We start from the raw sequence: 22,349 nt of genomic DNA on the forward strand, positions 1-22,349 counted from the left end.
TATTTAGGAAAACATATTTTTTTTATTGTAGAATAAAAATAGTGCACATAAAAATACATACTATTCAAAAAGGAAAAAGTAAAAAAAAAGTCACTGATAGTGAACCGATAAGATTGTTTGTACAACATGTTAACCACAAATCCAATAATTTAGTGACACATTGGCATAATCTAGAGCTAATTCATTCTGCATGCAGCACAGTACACAGAATAAAAAATAATAATTCATTCTTATATACATTGAATGTAAAGTTCTACATAGTGGAGGTTTCGAGTTGGTTCGCTTCAGAACCTCGTCTCTGGTTTGGTGTCTGTTTCAACTTCCATTTTCATGTCCTGCAGGAAAAAAAGAGCAGTTTAACCCCATTCAGATCTTCAAAAATATCTTCAAAAAAGTTATCAAGGATTGGAATTCAATTATTTATTTAATATTTCATTTTAACAGGTTCAATCCCTTGTTTGTTAGGTCACCTACTGGGATTTCTTGGATCGTCAACTCATTGGACATGCTTCTGCCATTAATGTGTTGGTATGGGAAACGTCCTGAAACCTGTTTTTCAAATCAGACACATTTTAATAATGCATTTTTGATAAACAAACAACAAATGAAGCTTGTATGTTGTTTAATGTTTTTTTTTGTACAGTGTTTTCCTTCACCTTCTCGCTCACAGTCTTCGTTGGATGGGACTCATGAATGAAGAGCATTGCATCATGGATGGTCAAAAAGAAGATGGATGTTTTGATTTCATCATCAAAAAATTTACAGTTCTTCAGCTTCTCTATGATATACGCTGGAAATGACATGTCAAAGGTTTGAGTTACTACACAGTTTTATTATTACAGATCATTATGCTGCTACGTTATAATAGCAATGGCACTGCAGATAAAGGGAGAAATACACTACATTGTAAAATACTATACAAATACCCTTTAACCTGCAATCTGGAAGGGAAAAAAGGACTTACGGTCACAGCCTACTATGTAAACATCAACATCAATGCGTATAAATTCCTTTAAGGCCTGTAAACAGAAGTGTTTGTGGTTTATTAGAGCATTTTCAGATAATGAAATTAGAATGTAATGCATTGCACAGAGAAATACTAAGAGATTAACAAAAATGATTAAATGTACACATTGCTTTTAGAATGAACACAGCTGCCGTACCGCTTGGAGACCCTTGAGTGCAGATATATCCAGGAATGAAACCGCAGAGAAGTCCAGGACCAAACTGTGGATGTTCACAGGAGGGACTCGGATGTTGGCAGGAAGTTCTGCATTCCAGTTCACCTGGATTGGAAGGTCCGAATAGTCTGTGGGCTTGTCTAGATCCTCTATGTTGCTTTCATCCTCTGACTCTTCAATGGGCATTGAATATGTGGCCTGTAGTCCGTTCTATAGCCGGAAGATATTACAGTATAACTTTAGATAGGTATCTCAATGATAAGACTAGTTAATTTAGTTATCATTTGGATGTCTAAGATTTAGATATCAAAGCTGTAGACGGAACACAGCTACATTACATAATTATATTTATTAAGAAGTCTTTGAGGTCATTTCTATTGTGTTTTTTTTAACTTGAGGACGTACGGATGTTAAGGTCAGCTCTTCTTTCTTTATCATTTTCTTAATCTTCTTCAGGGCCTTGTTCCTCTTCCTCAGGATTCTCAGAGGATTAAAGCCCACCTGCATTAAAGTAAACAGGTTAGGTTGTGATTATGTCAGCTGGTGGAGTCATCTGAGGTCTGGGTTAAACTACTACACTCACAGCATCCTTCAGTTTGTCTCTGAAGAAATCTATGTTTGCGAAGAAAATTGGAGATGGGATTCTGAAAATCTTTACTCCCTCTGGCTCATAGATCTGTAGGAGATTCAGAAAGAAAGAAAATTACAATATAAAGCAAAATGTTGTTTCTTAGATTCATCTGCTTTTCAGGTGCACAAGTTGTCTATATTGTGGCCATTCATGTACATTGACACACCAAACAATATATAATAGGGTCATATTTTTATCAGGCGTCTTTAGCTTCTATGCACTGGCATTAAAAAAGAATAATGTTAGTTACAATGCAGTTGTGTTCATGTTCTATTGCAAAATATTTTGCTGCTATTGTGGTAGGATGCAGGTAAGGCTAGGGACAGGTTTGATGGTATGAGGGTGTTAAGGGAAGGTTCGACAGTCTTATTATAGATGTTATTATAGATTTAATAATAGATTCATTTCTTTTATTCAAATTAATTACCGCTGTAATAACATGCTGGTGTTAAATATAAGTACAATGCAAAAATGTACATAAGTGCATTGTATCAAATTATTAATTTAAATGTTAGTACACAGTACTAAAAGGCATGTAATGTAAAAGTGGGACCAATAATAGAGACAATACATGATGATTATATTGCTGAATAAGGTCAAGAGGATGCATCTGTGGTGGACTTACATTGACATAGTCCTTGCGATCTCTGTAGATATCTGTCCCAGAGATATTAGCCAGGACACTGCAGCGTGGACTGAAGGTCAGAACAGATAAATAGATTATCAAAAGTATAACAGAATAGATTATAAAAAATAATAGGTATGTGATGGTGATTTGGAAAAAAACTAAAACACATTTCACTCAATCCCCTGGTTTCACAGACAAGGCTTAAGTTAGTCCCAGACTAAAATGCAGTCTGGGACTATCAGAAAGCAACTTGCTCTGATATATTTTAAAATATGTCAGTGCCACTGTTTTTTTCTCAAGATGCACACAGTAATGTTTTTTGTAAGGCATGTTTGTAAAATCTACTTAAAGGAATTGTATGTAAGATTGTGGCCAAAACTGGCACTAGGTGTATCCCCTCTCCCCCTCCTCCCTGACTCGAGGTTGCCAGATAGGCTGCAGGATCCAGCAGGAACGTTTGTAGCTGCAGCTGTGGTAACTAGAAAAGATCTGGCAGCCCGGATGCCCAAACACTACGGGCTTTGTGATTGGTCGATAGGTGGAGGGAGGAGCTTCATGTCAACATCAACATCAGTTGAGGGCTGCAACAACAACTTTTAAATGACAATATTCTGTCCGGACTGCTGTTGTCAGTGATAAAAGTATTTGAAATTAACATGATTTCTTAATGTCTAGTGACATATCAGGGCCATTTTATGATTAATTGAAATACATTTCTTACATACAGTTCCTTTAAATGTCTTGCGTGAACTAAGGCCTAATTCTGGCTTAATCTAAGCTCTGTCTGTGAAACCAGACCAATATATTTAAAGAAGCAATATTGATAACATATTCTAATTGTTTTATTTTATCTAGATATTTGGATCTGTCAACACTTACAACTGAGCCCTGAAGACCACAGTGAGGAGCTCCAGACCAAGACCAATGGCAAGTCCTATGTCCAGCCCAAGGAATATAGCTGCCAAACAGGTCCCCACCCAAACAATCTGGAGGACAACATAAGGACAGAGGAAGGCATGCATCAGAGACATGCCACTTGACATTGCATTTCTAAGGTGATTTTATTTGGCATGTTATCTTGGATAAAATACTAAAAGTTCACTAATTATTAAAAAGCTGAAATTTGAACTCTGTTTGTCTATTTGGATAACATATTTTCTGAAATCCCTTCTTTGCATTTAGAGGGAGTGGTCAAATGCTCTTACACAGTCAGGACGGTCTTTCTTCCACAGGTAAGGAATTGTAACCACCTGCATCAACATCCCCTTCAGGTTCACGATCACCACTGCTCCCAACACCGACTGCAGTCACACAACACGCCACACAACTACGTCAAACATTAAACTCAAAGCTTTCTGTTATCGAAGACAATATGTGCTTGTTTAACAGGTTTATATGTTTTGAATTTGATTCCTACCTTTGGTAGAGGTTCTAGCAAAAACCCAATCCCCAAGATTACCACCAACACGATAATGGCAGAGAGTAAACCAGCTATCTGAAAAGTGAATTAAAACGATTGACTAAAGGAGAGATTTATAAATGTTACAAAAGATTTTATTATTCCAAAATATTCTATTATAATATTCTATACTATTCCAAAAAAAGATGTTCTTTTGAACTTTCTATTCATTAAAGAATCCTAGGGATCACGATTTACACAAAAATATTAAGCATCACAGCTGATTTTAACATGGATAATAATATAAGAAACGTCTTGAGCAGCAAATCAGCATGTTAGAATGATTTCTGAAGGATCGTGTGACACTGAAGACTGAGTAATGATGCTGAAAATTCAGCTTTGCATCACGGACATATATTACAGTTTAAAACATATTAAAACAAAAGGGTTATTTTAAGTTGTAATAATATTTAACAATGTAATAGTTTTTACTGTATTTTAAATCAAATAAATCTAGCCTTGGTGAGCAGAAAAGACTTTTTGAAACTTACCAACAATTAAGAAATCTTACCAACTCATTAGACTGGTTATATATGAAGAGTTCAGATGCAAAAGCCACTTTGGTCAAAAATGAGATGAATACTGAGTAAATGCCCTCTGCATATAGTATAAATTCATAAAATACCTTCACTTTAAACTCACTAAATCCCAGCCTCAGCCCATTCAGAAGTACCAGTACTTCAGTAGAAACCTTTGCATGGAAGCATGGCAAAATGCTTATTTTAAAGAAAAACATAAGAAGGATTTAGAGGCTTTTGCATCTGAACTCTTCGTTTAGTGTTTCAAATGAACATTTACGTTTATTCAAGTAGGAAAAGGTTGTTATATTTATGGCACTGTTTTGTTTATCCTAGAATTTACCACATGTCATGGCTCTTTCTGAGCACTAGAGGCCAGTATTTCTCTGTGGCTGGAAAACAAATTCCCTAATTGAGACGCCACAGATGCAAAATTACCTTTTTGTGTTCCAGCCAGCTAGAAAAGCTTGCAAACAGTTTTACAGAGGTTGAACATCTGATCCTTAGAGCTGTTTACCTGTGTTTTTCCTCCGGTGCTTTCTTGAACTGCACTTCTGGAGAGAGCTGTACTAGCTGCCAGAGACTTGAACGATCCTCCAAATATGTTGCTTGCCCCAAACGCAATGAGTTCCTGCACGATTATATGTGTCATTTCAGATGTTCTTCCACTGACTGATTGTGTTCTCACATTTAGTTACATTTTATGTGGGATGTTAATCAGGGCTTACTTGATTTCCATCTATAACGTAGTCATGCTTTACAGAATAGACTTTAGCCACTGCAAAAGCCACAGCAAATCCCACAATAGCTATTGGGAAAGCCTCCACTGCTGTCATCTGGAAAATCTGCATGTCCGGAGCCATTGGGGTCTCAAACCTGAACAGATGAAAATGTGTTTATTTTTCATGCCACCTTTAGGCTCTGTTAGTTTTGTGTTTAAAGCATATGGACAAATATTTTTTTTTATTGCTTTGTAACCGCTGTGCGTAAAGAACCTTATAAATGTTTAAGAATGTTTAATAGGCAACATTTGAAATTTTAGCCTATGTTGAAGCTTTTGACAAAGTGATTTTTTTGCACCTATATGCATTAAAATTGTATAGGCTTCCTGGAAAATTAACTAAAAATATTGATAACTTTTTTTTTTTTGTCCAATCAAATGCTCTTTGTAATGAGACTGCCCTGCCCTAATTTTTTATATATTTTTTTAAAGGGCCCTTCAGTATGTCCTTTCTAAATGTGTACGAAAGTCATCAACACAAAAAGGAAAACATATTTCATGGGGCCTTTAAATCATGGCTTTATTGGTGCTGTTTTAAAATATTATGTAGCTTGCGATGCTTACGTGTTTGGAATTATCCCCACCACGTCCACTCCGTGATTATCCCTGAAGTTGAACGCATAGGACACACCACAAGCTATGACGGTCTGTTGGGAAAAGTACTTTTAATGTTTTTTTGAATGACATTTAATATTTGCTCTGAAAACAAAAGATAAGATTTATGGGACTCATGAACTAAAGTAAATGATATGCACTTATTAACTCATACGGTGTTTGGCATGATAATTTGGTAGATATACAAATATACTGGCTGATAAACTTTATCATGTCATAAAAAGGAATAACATTAGTAAATCCACTTTCAGACTACAAAATAGGTTAAGGAGATAGGTACAGAAATAGGTTCACTCAACTCACCATAATCACTTCTATGGGAATGGGCACTGGTAACTTTGATTTGAATCTGTCATTGATCTCCTTAACGCCCAACACCATCACCATCACCACAATTGAAGTGACCAGATCATGGATATTTGTGGAGGTGATCTGGGTAAATACACTCTTAAGAGTCTGCAGATAAAACAGTGGACACAGATCGTTTACAGGAGTCATTTGTCACTATAGTCTACTTCTATGTATATATATATATATATATATATATATATATATATATATATATATATATATATATATATATATATATATATATATATATATATATATATATATATATATATAATTAAATTTAGGTAGTAAATGTATTTCAATTTAGGGATTTTTAGATATTTATGTTAGACCTCAAGACAGAAATACTGATGAAGAACATAATTTTTTTTGCAGTGTAATAGAGAGTAATTTAAGAGTGTAGAGATAAAGCTTTTATTTTTTTATTTTGTTTAAGCAAAGTGATTGTGACTGAGAAGCAAACGTGTCTTATGACCTACAGATATAATAGAAAGTGGTCCGCTGAAACCCGGCACAGTCAGTCCTAGTATAAACTTGAGCTGAGAAACCAGGATGTGAACAGCAGCCGCGGTGGTGAATCCTGATATCAGAGTATCCGACAGGTACATGACAATGAAGCCCACTTGCAGCAGCCCCATGCCAAGCTGGAAATAAAGAGAATGAAGATAAGCATTGATGTGATTGTGATGGAAAACAGCCATTGCTTTTAAGTTTAATAGTGAGAGTGGCTGATGTACCTGGAATAAACCCACTAGGACAGTGAGGGAGGCAGACACTAAGATCCTCTGTTCATCTTTTGTCAGCCCCTCAAAGGCAGTGATGTTGGCAGTCGGACCCTCATCGGGCACCAATCTGGTCACTACTGCCCCCACCATGAGACTCAATACAGGGAAAGATCCTGGTGCAAAGAACAACACATACTGGTGAGTACATTTACAGTACATTAAATGATAGCCTTGTTTTGATATCTGTCTGATTAAAGTCCATATATTTATAATGTGTTTATTACACGTTACGTTTTTTTATTTTTTTATTAAATTTTAGTTTTTGTGTGTGCGTGTGTGGGTGATTTGAACCTGTGAAACAAAATTCATGATATAGTTGTCATTTTTGTTGTTGTTGTGTTTTGGGTGATTTGAATATGTTATTGAAGCATAATTTCAAAGATTTCAGTCTTTCTCCATTTAAGTTCAAAAGAAGCTGCGTTTCGCATAATATAGCTGGCTGAGGACGGGCACCGGGTGAACTGACTTCCCTTAGAGATTGAGCACAGCTGTGCCAAATCTAAATTAGAGGCTACAAAATTACACAATAAAAATGAATGGTGTGATAGCATTATATCTAAAAAGGATTTTGCAAACTCTAGACAGTTCTTGGGCCCATTGCATAAACTTAGCCACTATGTTAAGCCACTATGTTAATATTTAGGCCTGATTTCACAGACATGGTTTAGATTAAGTCTAGCTTGGATGTCAGCCGAATTTAGCCCCGCCAACACAATTTTTAGGTTGTGCAGTTCGGTCTGGCCTCGCTCCATAGAGGAGTAATTATCCCTGAACAGAAACTGTTCGGACCAATGAAATCATCAGGGCGGGCTTTAGACGATGACGGACAGATGATCAACAGTAACGTAATCATGCACATCATCAAAGGCGCTTGGATTATATTTGTTCAAATCCTAAACGGAGAGCTTGTTTGTATCTGCATTCACCATCACAATTTCTCACAGAAATTATGATCATGTTAGGTAAGTACTCTGTGTATCACTAAATTATTTAATTTTTTTACAACACCGGCAAAGATCATTTATTCCAGCCTGAGTTCAGCTCCCGTGCAGACAGGTTCGTTGCTTCGCTGCTCTGATTGGTTGTAGGTCTATCCAATTGATGTCTTTCCTGGTTCGGTTGAAAAACGCCCCATAATCACAGCCCAATGGAGCAGTTTCAGACTCATATTCTAACTAGAATTGAGTATGACCATGTCAGGCTAGATTAAGTCAGGATTAGGCCTTAATTTCATTAGGGCATTTAAGTAGCTATTATAAACGTGCCTTACAAAAAAACATTACTGGTGTGCATCTTGACACAAAACAATGACATATCAGAGCAAGTTGCTTTCAGTTAAAACAGCTCAATGCATTTTAGTCTGCGACTAACTTAAGCCTTTTCTGTGAAACCATACCAGGGGAATAAATGTAATCACTGTTAATTGTCTTAAAGGGATAATTCACCAAAAAATGAAAATTATGTCATCCTCAACCACAAGTTGTTCCAAACCTGTAGTTTCTTTGTTCTGCCGGACACAAATGAAGATATTTTGAAGAACCATTGACTACCATAGTATTTTTCCCCCTGCACTATGGTAATCAATGGCTGCCGAGAAACGTTCTTCCAAATATCTTCCATTTTTGTTCAGCATAAGAAAGAAATTCATACAGGTTTGGAACAACTTGAGCGGGACTTAATTAGTAAAACCTAGCAATCAGTCTTACATTTCCAATTCAAATTAGACCAATTAACTTTTTTATCTAACTTGTTTTTTTAAAAAAAAGTTAGAATCAGTTTTGCAGAAAAAAATTGGAGGAATAACTTTTAAGACTAGTCTAAGCAGCTTATTCAACCGGCCGCTGTCAATGAAACAATGTTGTTGGTCTCATTCACGTAACCCGCTCACAATAGAACTTACCCACTGAAATGTGTCGTGAGGTGCCCAGGAAAAAATAAATGATGACTGGGAAAAAAGCTGCGTACAATCCATACCAGGTAGAGATGGAAGCCAGTAAACTGAAGGCTAGACCTGAGGGAAAAAATATTTATAAGTATTAACTAAACCCTGGTAGCATAGTTATACAATCTTTATCTGATCTGTGGATGCCCTCATTCATTTATTATCCCCCCTTATCAACACCCCATTCGCTATGTTACAACTTCTCTCAAGGCCATCACAAATAAGAATGTTATTGATTTTTTTATTTTTTGAAGTGTGTGGATGACATAAGCAAAAATAGTTCCAATTTTTGTTAGATGGAAATGCCAGGCTTGTGATAGCATACAGTAATTGAAAATAAATTTACTAGCTCTTTATGTGTGTATGTATGTATGTATTTACGTACGTACGTATGTATGTTTCCTTTACTCAATACATTCTGCATTTCTGGATTATCTTCTATTGGTGTTTATCATTTCAACCACGGTCAGATAAATCCATTTTTTGCTTATTTTGACACATTTAATATCACGTCATGTCGTAGTTATCTCATGAAACAACTGCATAGTCACATCAGTCACAAGCAATCACTCAATCAGTCACAGTCCTCAGTTCATTAAGATAAACTACATTCTTATGGCCTGATGTCATAATTCATCTAATATATATCATGAGTCTATTTCAAGAGCTTGAGCTGTGAGCGTTCCTGTTGAGTAACTCTTTAATAAGAGCTTCATAAGTGTTACCTTGTAGGACGGCAACCAGTCCAGTGCTGACACCAGACACAATGTCATTCAACAGCCATTCTTTGATCGAGTAGATCCTTATCCATCCAATGATAGGCAGCAGAGAAACGGCAGCATTCTTTGCACGTTCTGAAGTACAACTAGCAAACAATGTGCAAACATCAAAGATGTTATTTGTCTCTCTCTTCATGCAAGAACATGCTATCTAATACAAGACACAATGATATCATTCAAGTTATTGAAAATGTTTTTATATTTTTCTTTTTCTCACAGCATATAAAGTGTTATTACTCACAATAAAAAAAGGATGACAGCTATATATGATTTTGCTATATTATATTTTGAACATATCCTAATTGAACTGATCTGAAAATGTAGTAGTAGTAGTAATAATAATGAAATTCTTTTTAATGTTAATAATATTAATAAAGACACTTTTATTAAAGTATTAATAAAACAAAACAGAAAAGAAAAGAACAGATATAACATTTAGTGCCTCTGGTTTTTATACATTTCGCTGCACTGCTTAATAAATGTTAAGAGTTAAGTTGTGTACTTACGTGAAGTACTGTTTAACATGGTCCAGAAATCTCTTGTGTTTCCGATAGACTTTCGCATGTTCCTCTTCAAAGCCGTCTTCTGTGTATAGTGGTCTGGTTACCGCATACTTCTGCGTTGAGGGTCGGAGCATTGTGCGCCGTAGAACTGGGGGCAAAAATCCTTCTGATCTGTGTGTGGTGACCAAATAAAATTAATTCATGAATATCTGCCCCTGCTCTGGCAACTGTCAAGCCGAAACTGTCGCTTTTGTATTTATATTGGCAATCATGGGAAGATGTGTAAGATGAAGGTGTTTACTCAAACGCACTATGAGTAAACATCATGCAACTACACAGTGTAAGTCATGTGTTTGTTGGTGAGTTCATCATATTTGTATGATAGTATGTGCGTGTCCAACTTCACTTTTAGCCTGCTATCTCTAAGAGGGATGTTTCTATGGGATTTTCCACAGTTTAAGATGCTTTGCTCTTTATGTTCATAAAGCTCATAAACATATTCATGCTAATTAGGATTTTTGTCTGCAGTTCTGTTGTCACGATCTACTGTAGGGATCATCAGCTCCAAATCACATTAAATCATATTGTTTTAAAAGTTTAATCCCAGAATCCTTTGGAGGATTAACATGACTGATCAATACCTGTTTGAAAATTAAGCATTTCCCCTCTATCTTTATTACTTTTTTGTTTACACCATATATACTGCGGGTTTTACCTTAGATTTATAATTTTTTAGTCCATGGAATGACCAGACTTAAAGTTATATAAAGTACTTTTTAAATGTTTTGTATTTTAAAAAAGAAAAGAAAGTAATACTTCAAACAAGGCAAGGTAGCATTAAATTTACTTTTACATTACAAGAAAAATAAATATAAAGCTGTTTTTTCATTAAATAATCCTCAGAAAATGTATCACAAATCATATTTCACAATATTACTTTTTACAGAATTTTTGATCAAATAAATGCAGCCTTGGTGAGGATAAGAGACTTCTTTTAAAAAACATTTCAACAATAGTGTATTTTTGCAATGTATTTATCCTACCTGTTCTTAGTTCAGTGTGGTATTAAATATTCCCTTTTTGTTGTCCCTGTGTTGCTTCAAAAGTTGCTTGGTCTAGCTAGAACTCTAAGTCTGTGTCTCTCTATAAATTGTTATACTTATCATGTCTGTAATTATTAACAGTTATCAAGATACCTTCTTCATATTGCAAGCCACATCTCCCCCTTATCCCTGACCATTGTTCTTTCTGATAAAAACTTGGCAAAAGCCCCATCCGCTTATCAATTTCTTTCTTTCGTCCCCTCATACCTCATACGGCAAAATCTTTTGATACTGCAAATGTAATTTGCAAACCACATTTGTTTGTTCTTTTTCTATTGTGTCAAAAATGTCCAACTAAAAGTAAAGAATGTGTATATCATTTTATGTTATTAGAATTTTTATTAGTTCTAATATTGATACTAATATTGGCTGATATGTCAAAACAGCATTTCAATCATGCCACATTAATTGATAGTAAATATTATCAGCTATGACGACAAAAACACCTCTTCACCTAGCTATTGTGTTTATGTGCTGCAGTCACAGAACGGCAGTCTGTTATTGTTTGCGTCATTTCCTGATGCCTAATGAATTCCATGCTGAATGAAAGTACAATTTGTACAGTCTGAAGGTTCAATTTTGACATGAACTGACATCCTCGAAGAAAGGTCTTTTTAATGACACATAATTCACTTACATTCTGAGAGTCACTTAGATTGGAGATTCATTTTCATGTGATTCTCTGGAAAACATTGTAGAGATGTCATCCTTTTATGAATTTGTTTAATTTTATCCAAATAACTTCCATATCTTTAACTGCAAATGAGTGATGTCACGTGTATATTCATCACTATGCTATTTTTTGTTGCTTCAATGGACTGCATTGAGAATCTTTGGATGCAGGTGTCTTTTTGTGTGAATGTACACAAAAATAGTAGTAATTTTTTTATTTAAAAAAATGTGTAAATGCAGTAGTATAAACCTGTTGATCACCTGTATTAAACTAAAAAGGCAATACATTTAATTAGATCTAAATTAATTCTAAATATTGTTTTAAAAAGTATAAATTACCTTTATAACATTTAATTTTCTAAAGAAATATGTAGGCTTTATGGTATTGTTAAATTGATATTGTTTTATATGGTGATGGAAAAAATATGAGATGGGAGGGAAAAAAATATTTCAATGCTTTGTTCTCTCGCAAAAGTTTCCCTTGAGAAACATTGTGTTTGCTTGCAAAACATTGACGCTCCAAGAGAAGCTGCATTTTCTCGCAAAACATTTGTGTTATGAACTGCTCTGAGACTTGGACTACAGATTCAAATGCAGCTTTTATTAGGACTATCCATAATTGTTATCCATATAACGAGCAAAGGGTCAAACACAGACAAACAATCCAAATGAGTAACAGGGCAAAAAAGAGGCAAAAGGGAATCCAGAATATGGACGGAGAATCAAAAAAAACAACGCAAACAGCATAGAAATGCAGTGTAACAACATATTTAGCAAAGACTTAGCACTAGAATGAGTGAATACACAGGGCAAATGGTGCGTTCAAGTCATCCTGGGATGTTTGTATTTACGAGGTGAGAAGTCGTGTTTACCATATGAGAGATGGTTTTTCACGAAAATACAGCAAGGTTAACTCTGCTTATAGAAAATAAAGAACAAAGAATGTGCATCGGATGAGTTTTAATCTTTTACGTTTTTAATGAATCTATGAAGCCACTGTAAATACTATTGTTATATTACAATTAGGCTATTTGTTATATTACAATGCTAGCTTACTTTGTTGTAAATGACAAAACCTGACAGCCTCACTGCTAAATACCTGTTATAGTCAACTACAGACAGCGCATCCATTGATTTTGCAATGTTTCTCACTGACACACCCCCAACTCATACAAATCGGGGCTCAAATAAAATCCTGAACTTCCCACTGGTAGTTACGACTTCATGGTGGCGTTCATGTGCTTGTACGACATGACTTGAACGCACCATTAAAAAGGCAACAGTAAACAAGATCATGACACACAGGTGGAAGTAATCAGAACATGACTAGTCCAGGTAATGGGTTTTTGCTAATGTAGTTTGTGGTGGGATAAAGCAGATGGAAGGAGTGCCTTTTGCTGGAGATCATGGGATCAGCTGGTGGTTGTGACAGTTTTCGTTTCCCCAAAAATCTTTGTGTTTATGTTCCCAGAAAAACTTTGCATTTGCTCATAAAACACTTGCCTTCGCAGAAAAACCTTGCGTTTGCTTGCAAAACATCCGTTTTCCCCTAAAAAAATTTGTTTGCATTCCCTCAGAAACTTTGCGTTTGCTTGCAAAACATTTGTGTTCACCCGAGAAACTTTGCAATCACACGCAAAACATTTATGTATGTATTCCCCCATGAAATGTTGCGTTTGCTCGCATAACGTTTTGTTCCCTCGCAAAATATTTGCGAGAGAATGCAAACGCATTGACATCATCTTTTTCCATCACCATGTCCCTTTTGTTGCTTCACCTTTTTATAAGTACAACTTAACAGCCTCCTAGAAGATCCTGTGACAAACAATACATTTGTATAGACTCGTAAATGGTTCTTAAATGGTTCTTTTGCAGGGTGTATTGTTCCATGAAGAACTTTTAAAATCCAAATAACCTTTCCAATTGCACAAAAGGTTCTTTGTTGTGCAAAAAGATTCTTTAGACTATGAAATTGTTATTTAAAGAACCTTTCACAAAACGGTTCTTTGGGGAACCAGAAATGGTTCTTCCATGGCATCACTGTGAAAACCCATTTCTGGCACATTTATTTTTAAGGGTGTAGACTTTATATTAAAGGTACCACCTGTATGATTGTGAATATTTTACATTACCAACCTATTTGAGCAATTTAAACTGGTTTGTAATTGTCATGTAGGCTATGTTACGCACAAAACAAGATGAAGAAGAATCCAAAAGAAAGATTTTTAATCATATGATCCAAACAAACATGCAGGAGATCTCAGAAGCAAAACTATAGAACACTAACCACATAAATGCACAAAAGATCTGACAAGAAGATACTAAAACACAGAGCTTAAAAACACAGGGTTAACAAGGAAACTAAATGAGCAACAGGTAAACTAAATCAGTAACTAACTGACACACACCAGGAAACTAAAAGACAAACTGCCAAAACACAGTCAAACTGAACAATTGTTACAGGTATATTAACATTAGATAATTGAATACAGTTGGGAATGGTAAAATATACAGTCAACACAATGTCAGGTTTTACATTTTTAACCCTGTATTAGTTATGTATGGCATATATGTTTTGTTGTTTGCATTATTTTCTGTCATTTCCAGAAGTAAATATTTGGTCACCATGTCCTTATCAAATTTGTGAATGAGAAGATCCAGACATCCTTGCATCCAAACCTGCAGCTTTTATCATCAAATTAGTTTATGCTTCTGTTTTCTTCAGGTCCAGTAGCTTGCATCAGAACTGGCAGCTCTTTGATATACGAGGTTTGAGCTGTGTCTGCTACACTGAAGACTACATTGTAAATGCTGTTTCAGATTACTGCATATGTGAGCGCAGGTACAATCCTTTTTATCAGTAAAATGATATGATTGAAAAGATGTGCTTGATATCTTGGGTTATATTCCAGCTTGGAGATCCACACTGATATGCTTGTTGACCACACACTGCAAGCAGTTGAACGGGAAAAATAACTAATGTAATGCGATTTGATTTTATACACTTATGTACACTACCATTCAAACGTTTGGGGTCAGTAAGATAATTAAAAAAAAAATGTTTTTTAAAGAAGTCTCTTTAGCTCTAATCCTGTATTTATTTGACTACACTTATTTATTAATAATAAATAAATAAAAATGACATTGAAAATAGTTAATATTTTAAATTGTAATATTTCACAATATTACCTTTATACACTGTCAGAAAAAACGGTACAGTGCTGTCACTAGTGTAGTACCCTAAGGTACAAAAGTAAAAAGGTACATCTTTGTACCTACTCACCCCTAAATGGTAAATATTAGTACCTTAAAAGGTACATATCAGTACTTTAAGAGTGCAAATTAGTACCTTTAAGGTACATAGTAGTACCCTAAAGGTACATATTAGTACCTTTTTGGTTTTGTACCTTAGGGTACCGCCCCAGTGACAGCAAAGTACCTTTTTTTTCTGACAGTGTATAAAGGTAATATTGTGAAATATTACAATTTAAAATATTAACTATTTTCAATTTCATTTTTATTTATTTATTATTAATAAATAAAGCTGCATTTTCAGCTTTATTTCTCCTTTAGTGTCACGTGATACTTCAGAAATCATTCTTATATGCTGATTTGGAGTTCAAGAAACATTTCTCATTATGATCAATGTTGCAATCAGTTGCACTACTTAATATTTATATATTTTTTTGATGAATAGAAGGTTCAAACAAGCAGCATTTAATATACAGTATATGCCTTTTGTGTAACTTTTAATCATTTGAATGCATCCTTGCTGAATAAAAGTATTATTTATTTTTTGTTATCATACAGACTCCACATTTTTTGAACAGAAGTATATATAATACAGATACATATAATCATGCATGAGACACAGTAACACTTATATAATATTACTTTTATACTTTATATACATTTTATGTGTTTGTCCCATTTTAAAAGTAACTTTTTGTCCTTGTATCATTATCATTGTTTTCTTATATGCATCATCACTGAGAGGAAAAATTATATAGCATTATATATCAGTACACTAGACTGATATTTACAGCGTAGACTTTACACCTAGAGCCATAATTATTATCAAGGAGATCACTGTGCGATCTTTGCAGATAAGGTGTCAATCCTCACCGCAGTAATTAATCAGTTTATTTTAACTTTTACTGACGTCAGCCCACGACACGCATTACAACATAAGTCTTGCATTAACAATTAAATAGTCATACGTTTCTTGGGAAAGGTGTGTTAGCGACATAGAAGCGATCTATTGACTGTGTGACTGCTGTCCTTGTTTATGCCTAAATGATGAGTTACCTTCTGTTAACCCCTTACTGTTCATTTTTACAGTGCATTCTCGTGTTAAGTTGAATTATACACTACTACTAAAGATCATAGAGAAGGAGACAGACAATTTGTAAACGTACCTTTGAAATCCAGAGTCAGTCAGTCAGTGAGTAGTCAGGGATGTGTGTGTTTCAGGCAAGCATGTCCTTGTGTGTTTAATGCGCTCAGTTACTGTTACTTAATGTTTAAAGTACACAAAAGACCTCCAGATAGAGCAACACAGGAATGTCAACAGAAATTAAACAAGTGCTTTTTTGTTGCGCATGTAATTTGTTTCATCTTAGGCAAACAGCAAGGTCTCTCTATCCCCTTCTGTGTATCTGTGTGGAAAATTCCGAACATTTTATTGATGATGGTGGTCTAGACAGGTCAATTTTCATCATGCATCATGTTTAACTGTTTAGCAAAATTGGATGTGTGCCATTTAGCCCGTGTCTGTTTGCTTTGAGGTCAGAGCAAATAGACATGTTGACCAATTTCACTTTTAGCATTTAAACTTTAATCTTTTCCTTCCGGGAAAATAAGGAGGACTACACATTTTTGTCCAATCAGATCCTCTCTAGAATGAAACTGCTCCGTCGCGAATACAACTTAACTCTGAATAGCAACACTAAAGTAGCGAAGTTAAAAGTAGCAAACCATGACTCATACAGTTGTGTAAGCTACTGGTACTTTAAAAAGATGGGATTATCCCTTTAATGTGCCTCACTCAAACTTCCTATTTTTAATAGGAAATACATCAACACATGAAAGATTATATTTGACTCACTCAGTTTGACTTTACACATAATGTTTCACACAAAAAAACAAAGATAAATTTTGATAACAGACCTTTTTTAGATTCTGACCACAGTAACATCCCATCTAAGACCAAATCAGGTTTGGCAGGTTAAGTAAACACACAAAAACACACAGCATTTTTATTATATTTATTTACAAATATCAAATGTTCATTGATTTATGACGTTCAGTGAACAGTTCTTAACAAGAAATATATCAAAAAGAGCTTCCTTCTGCAGTCCGTACTGATGAACAGGCCTCCACGGGATGAACGTCCTGTATTGTGCTGATTGTCATTTGGTGTCTTGGATTTGCCTCAAAAATAAGGCTGTACAAATGAAAGCACTAAATGCTGTTTAACTTTTGCATTTGGTGTCGTTTTATCTAGTTCAGATGTGGAAGAACATGATGAACGAGACTGCAAGATTTCTTCCTTGTTAGCGCCGCTTTCGATCCTTTCAGGACAAAGGTAATCGCCTCCTGACTCATTATTAGCAAATGAATAAGAAGAGAATGACTGTCTTTCCCAGTAACTCTGAACACAGGGAGTTTCTCTCAGTTTGAAAGTCCATGAATAGCCTAGACATGCAAGAGAAACACTTGTTTGGTGGGTTGCTGATTTGAATTATCTGATAATGTAAAAGATGGAGGATGCTTACCAAATGTTGATTGTCATAGGTCTCAATCAGGTCCTCATCCTCAGTAAAAGGAAGCGGCTCTTTGTCATCGTGCAACTGTGAAATCTTAACACAGATATATATATATATATATATATATATATATATATATACACACACACACATACAGGATCTTCAAAATTGCATATTAACATAATACTCATATACTCAGTACTCAATGCACAGTATTGGGGATTTTTAATAATAAATACAAAGTTTGTAATTTAAGTAATTTCAATATTTTACTAAATGCAATTTATTTGATTGTTAAAAAGCTAAGCTTAAAAGCTAAGTCAGTGCCATATGATTCAGTACTCAGCATTTCTTGTTATCCGTATTGTAGCTTTTTGATAGTTTTGTGCAAACTGTGATACATTTTGATGAATAGAAAGTTCAAGAAACATTTATTTGAAATAGATATCTTTAATAACATTGTTTTTTCTGCCACTTTTGATCAAATCACTGCATCCTCGCTGAATAAAAATATACATTTACAAAAGAAAAAAAAGTTTCTCACAAAATAGGCTGTGCTCAATGTCAAAAAGTGGCTAAATGTACCTGCATGCAGTACAATAGTATTCCTTTCTGAACAAAATCATTGTGTTGCATCATGTTACAACCGGCCACTTTAACTAGCCATTGTATTTCTAGATGGGATTGATTTATCATCAGAACGTGGCAGAACATTCTTTTTGTTATTGTATCTTTGATTATCAATATTTACACGTGTCCCCAGATTTTGCTACAAGGAAGTGAGATTTTGCTGTTTTATGTTTAAGACTCCCAATTCATTTGACACCATGGGCCCTATTTTGGCAATCTAAGCACATGGTCTTAAGCGCACAGTGCAAGAGCACTTAGGGTGTGCACTGAATCAGCTTGTGCTAGTTTAACAATGGGAAAAAATTGTCTAAAACAGTTGTCCTTATTCTCTTAATGATGAGTAATGGGTGTGTTTCGGGCGTAACATACAATATGCCAATCAGAGTCTCATCTGCCATTCCCTTTTAAAGCCAGTTACGCTTGCACCATGGTGGATTGATATTTACATGGTGGAATATGTAAGCGGAAAGACTTAATGTTTTTCCTGAGAGGAATCCTTTATTTTTAATATTTAAAAATGTTTGTGTGCTGCTGTGCATCCCTTTGTGTGTAATAAGCGTTAATAAGCCTATCAGTGTACACGCGTTGTGGGCCCACCTATAGACGCATATTACTAACACGCTCTTTAAGTAACAGAAACAATTCTGCGCTTTTGACTTTAGACCAGGTTTTTGTTTGTCAATGGTGCAGCTGTTTTCAGTTGCCTCAAAATAGCAACACACCATCAATGCGCCTGAACACAACTCGTTTTCAGACCTGCACGCCCATGGGTGGACAAATGGGCGTAAATGCATTTCCTAAATGATAACTGCGTCTGGCTAAAAAAAAAGCAAAAAACACTTGTGGCACGCTTAAAAATAATAATATTTGTGCTACAAACCAGAGTGTTTATTATTACTATAATAAATTAAAGTTATATGATGATAAATACTAGTTGTTTGCAAAACAGGTTAATGGGCTGTTTTTGTACAGCTTCAATATCTAGAAGCGGACGGCATCTTGCACATTCAAATGATAAATGCCTGCACCCGCTCTTATATTTAAAAAAGGTGGATAAATCAACAAGACATTTATTAGTAAACCTCAGTAGCCATTTATATTATAATCACTCAGTTAGGCCAAAGCCATTAGCAGTTTTATTATGAGACAATTTACATGAATCTGCTGTCATGTCGAAGATCTACACAGATACTACATTTGCAGAATATTGCAGAAAAGCATTTTTGCTGTGAGAACACACTATTCTGTCTATTCAGTCTCCCCTCAAGCTGAAAATCAAATTAAAACGATTAATTTTACCTTCTCAGCTAATGGATCCTGTTCATTTCCACTTGAGATTTCCAGCTGGATGAAGAGAATGGCATCATGGACCGAAAGGAAGAGAAGGTCTCTGGTAACCTCCTCGTCAAAGAAGGACAGGGCCTCCATTCTCCTGACAAGCTCACCTGTGACACGAGGACCCTTTAGGTTATTCACTGTGTTCTAACCTGCCATTATCAGGCTGGAGTTTGGCACAGCTTGTATTAACATGTTGTTATAGTGCCAGGCCTTACCATCACAGCCTGCGATATAGACGCTAACCCCAATTCGGATGTATTCCTTTATGACCTGCGAAGATTTGAAGTGATGAATTAGCTACTTCTTAAAGGAATACTTAAAGCCACATGGTATTTTAAATAAGTTTTTATAAATGTTTTGTCAATGAAAGTCAGTGTGGTCCGAAACAACCGATTTTCATTGTATAGACCAGGGTTCTTCAAACTCGGTCCTAGAGGGCCACTGTCCTGCAGAGTTTAGCTCCAACCCTAATCAAACACACCTTCCTGTGAATTTTTTTCTTTTTTTTTCTATGCTGCGTCCCAATTCGCCTACTTGTACTACATCCTAAATGTATGTACTCTTTTTGTGAAGAAACAGTAGATACTTTTGAATGTGTAGCAGAAAAGTATGCAAGCTTCAGGATATACTTCGCCATCTTTAACGGACTCTGTCGCTTAGTTGCGTGGATCCCGTCACCGTTTAACTGCCCTGTCAGTCATCGTCAGATTCGTCACAGTTCAAATCCTCCACATTCAGTTTAATCTCCTACCGTATCGGAGAGAAATGTAGCCGCACGTTGATCTGCCATTTGTGTGTCTTTAATGCAGAGACTCTCCTCATGTGTTTGCAGTTTAAATGTAATGATGCATTTAAAAGTTAACGGCCAAACGTGTCATTATATAAGTTCACAATGCTGCTGCAGGTGAAATATAATGTGGACAACACTGAATAAATATATTTTTGTCAGGTTAAATATTGATAGTTGGTCACTCAAACCCCTTTATCTAAACTTCTCTACTTAACCGTCAGACTCGCACCTCCGTCATGTTTGTAGGTTTTTAACGCTTTTTATCCGCGTTTGTAGTTCTAATCGAATCCTCGTCCAACTTGCAATGGGTTGTGGGCAATATCAGCCGTTAGAGTGCCCATCGATCCATACTTCGAATTCGGACGGGATATAGTAAACCATCTGGGTATCTTTGGAATACTCTTTTTAATATTCTATGATTTGGGACATACTAATTCTATTTTTGGAATACTATTTAGTATGGATAGTATGCAAACTGGGACGCAGGGCTAGTGATCCCGAATACATTGATTAGCTTGCTCAGGTGTGTTTGATCATGGTTGGAGCTAAACTCTGCAGGACAGTGGCCCTCCAGGACCGAGTTTGAGGAACCCTTGTATAGACGTTTGTGTTCTGCAGAAGAGAGAAGGTCAAACAGCTTTGGAAGGATTTGATGGTCACAATCAGATTGTGGCCATGCATTATTGCAGTAAAACCATGACAACAGAGAAATAAAGATGGCGCACCAGTTTGAGGGACTTGGCTGCTACCACGTCCATGAATGAGACGGCTGAAAAGTCTACAACCAGGCTGTGAATGTGCACCCTGGGTACTGACACACTAATAGGCAGCTCAGACGTCCAGTCCACCTGGACCTTCACCTCTGAATCTGGCTGAGACACCCCCTCCTCCAGCTCAGGACCCTGCTCGTTTTCAAAGGCTTTGTTTTCTACTCCCATTGAGGCCACTGGTACCAAACCAGCCTGTGAAGGACAGCAGATATGGGAGATAAGTCCAGAATGTGATGTCATGAGCTCAAGTCAGTGAAAATTGGCTTTTAATCGAATTCAAACGTACAAAAACTGTTCAAACTGTCAGAAAAAAAGGCACACTGCTGTCACTGGTGCGGTATCCTAAGGTACAAAACTGAAAAGGTATTAATATGTACCTTTAAAGTACTACTATGTACCTTTTAAGGTACTAATTGTTGCACTTTGAGATTCTTCGGAATGAAAAGTGCATTACAAATTAAATCTATTATTATTAATTTGCACTCTTAAAGTACTGATATGTACCTTTTAAGTACTAATATGTACCATTTAGGGGTGAGTAAGGTACAAAGATGTACCTTTTCACTTTTGTACCTTAGGGTACCGCACCAGTGACAGCACTGTACCTTTTTTCTGAGAGTGTATGTGCGCACAATAGCAAAGTATTTGCAATATGTTTCAAAGTACCTCTGTAGCTTGTAGTTTCCCTTTTTTAATGAGCTTGTGAATTTTTTTCAAAGCTTTGTTCCTTTTCTTGAACACCCGCACTGCATCAAACCCAACCTGTATGAATTCACACAAAAAACTTTAAAGGACAACACAATTATTATTCAAACTCCAAATGTCATATACAGTAGTTTATTTCAGAATTTAAAATTTGAGCAAAAAGTTAACTTGCCTCATCTCTCAGTTTTTCTTTGAAGTAATCAATATTTGCAAAATAAATGGGTGATTTGCACTTGAAAATCTTAATCCCTGGAATTTCATCGATCTGAAATTTTTGGGAAATACCTTATTTATTATTTTAAGTTATTTTAAGGAACTACATTACGTGGATAATTATTATGCAAGTTGCTATTCTGATCATATTTTTTATGCACATTTAAACACCATTTAATTCCAAAAC

The 22,349-nt window shown here is 35.6% G+C and overlaps 2 protein-coding genes and 1 long non-coding RNA gene across 4 annotated transcripts in view; 1 reads left to right on the forward strand and 2 right to left on the reverse strand.

Moving 5' to 3' along the window:
- On the reverse strand, positions 1-16,626 carry slc26a3.2 (solute carrier family 26 member 3, tandem duplicate 2). The gene is made up of 21 exons (XM_067426905.1): positions 16,367-16,626; positions 10,177-10,344; positions 9,617-9,756; positions 8,850-8,960; positions 6,902-7,062; positions 6,644-6,808; positions 6,117-6,269; positions 5,763-5,845; positions 5,146-5,293; positions 4,935-5,048; positions 3,858-3,935; positions 3,646-3,741; positions 3,320-3,426; positions 2,438-2,507; positions 1,765-1,857; positions 1,587-1,682; positions 1,164-1,391; positions 965-1,019; positions 657-790; positions 475-549; positions 1-335 (listed from the first exon to the last, which is right to left on the reverse strand). Exons 2-21 carry the CDS (start codon positions 10,305-10,307, stop codon positions 285-287), a joined length of 2,289 nt encoding a protein of 762 aa, XP_067283006.1. The 5' UTR covers positions 10,308-10,344; positions 16,367-16,626; the 3' UTR covers positions 1-284.
- On the forward strand, positions 3,360-19,807 carry LOC137048691 (uncharacterized). Its single transcript, XR_010899500.1, has 6 exons — positions 3,360-3,495; positions 3,623-3,672; positions 6,646-6,766; positions 6,968-7,087; positions 17,455-17,535; positions 19,654-19,807. It is a non-coding gene; the product is annotated as an uncharacterized lncRNA (long non-coding RNA).
- Positions 17,460-22,349, reverse strand: part of slc26a4 (solute carrier family 26 member 4) — an 11,352-nt gene continuing 6,462 nt past the window's right edge. For both annotated transcript variants that reach the window (XM_067426903.1, XM_067426902.1), the window contains 7 exons: positions 22,122-22,214; positions 21,911-22,006; positions 21,200-21,436; positions 19,900-19,954; positions 19,646-19,791; positions 17,726-17,809; positions 17,460-17,645 (listed from right to left, as the gene is read on the reverse strand). In XM_067426903.1, the coding sequence (XP_067283004.1) occupies positions 17,622-17,645; positions 17,726-17,809; positions 19,646-19,791; positions 19,900-19,954; positions 21,200-21,436; positions 21,911-22,006; positions 22,122-22,214 (735 nt within the window). In that variant the 3' untranslated portion in view covers positions 17,460-17,621. The remainder of the gene's footprint in view (positions 17,646-17,725; positions 17,810-19,645; positions 19,792-19,899; positions 19,955-21,199; positions 21,437-21,910; positions 22,007-22,121; positions 22,215-22,349) is intronic.

This window comes from Pseudorasbora parva, chromosome 20 (assembly GCF_024679245.1).
Source record: "Pseudorasbora parva isolate DD20220531a chromosome 20, ASM2467924v1, whole genome shotgun sequence".
Classification (NCBI taxonomy): domain Eukaryota; kingdom Metazoa; phylum Chordata; class Actinopteri; order Cypriniformes; family Gobionidae; genus Pseudorasbora; species Pseudorasbora parva.

Excerpts from the sequence above, each read along its gene's own strand:
- slc26a3.2 (XM_067426905.1), bottom strand. The coding sequence starts at position 10,307 with ATGCTCCGACCCTCAACGCAGAAGTATGCGGTAACCAGACCACTATAC. Across the intron at positions 3,742-3,857 it reads TGCTAGAACCTCTACCAAAG|TCGGTGTTGGGAGCAGTGGT; the intron begins GTAGGAATCAAA and ends GTGTGACTGCAG. Across the intron at positions 1,020-1,163 it reads CACTCAAGGGTCTCCAAGCG|GCCTTAAAGGAATTTATACG; the intron begins GTACGGCAGCTG and ends TTCTGTTTACAG.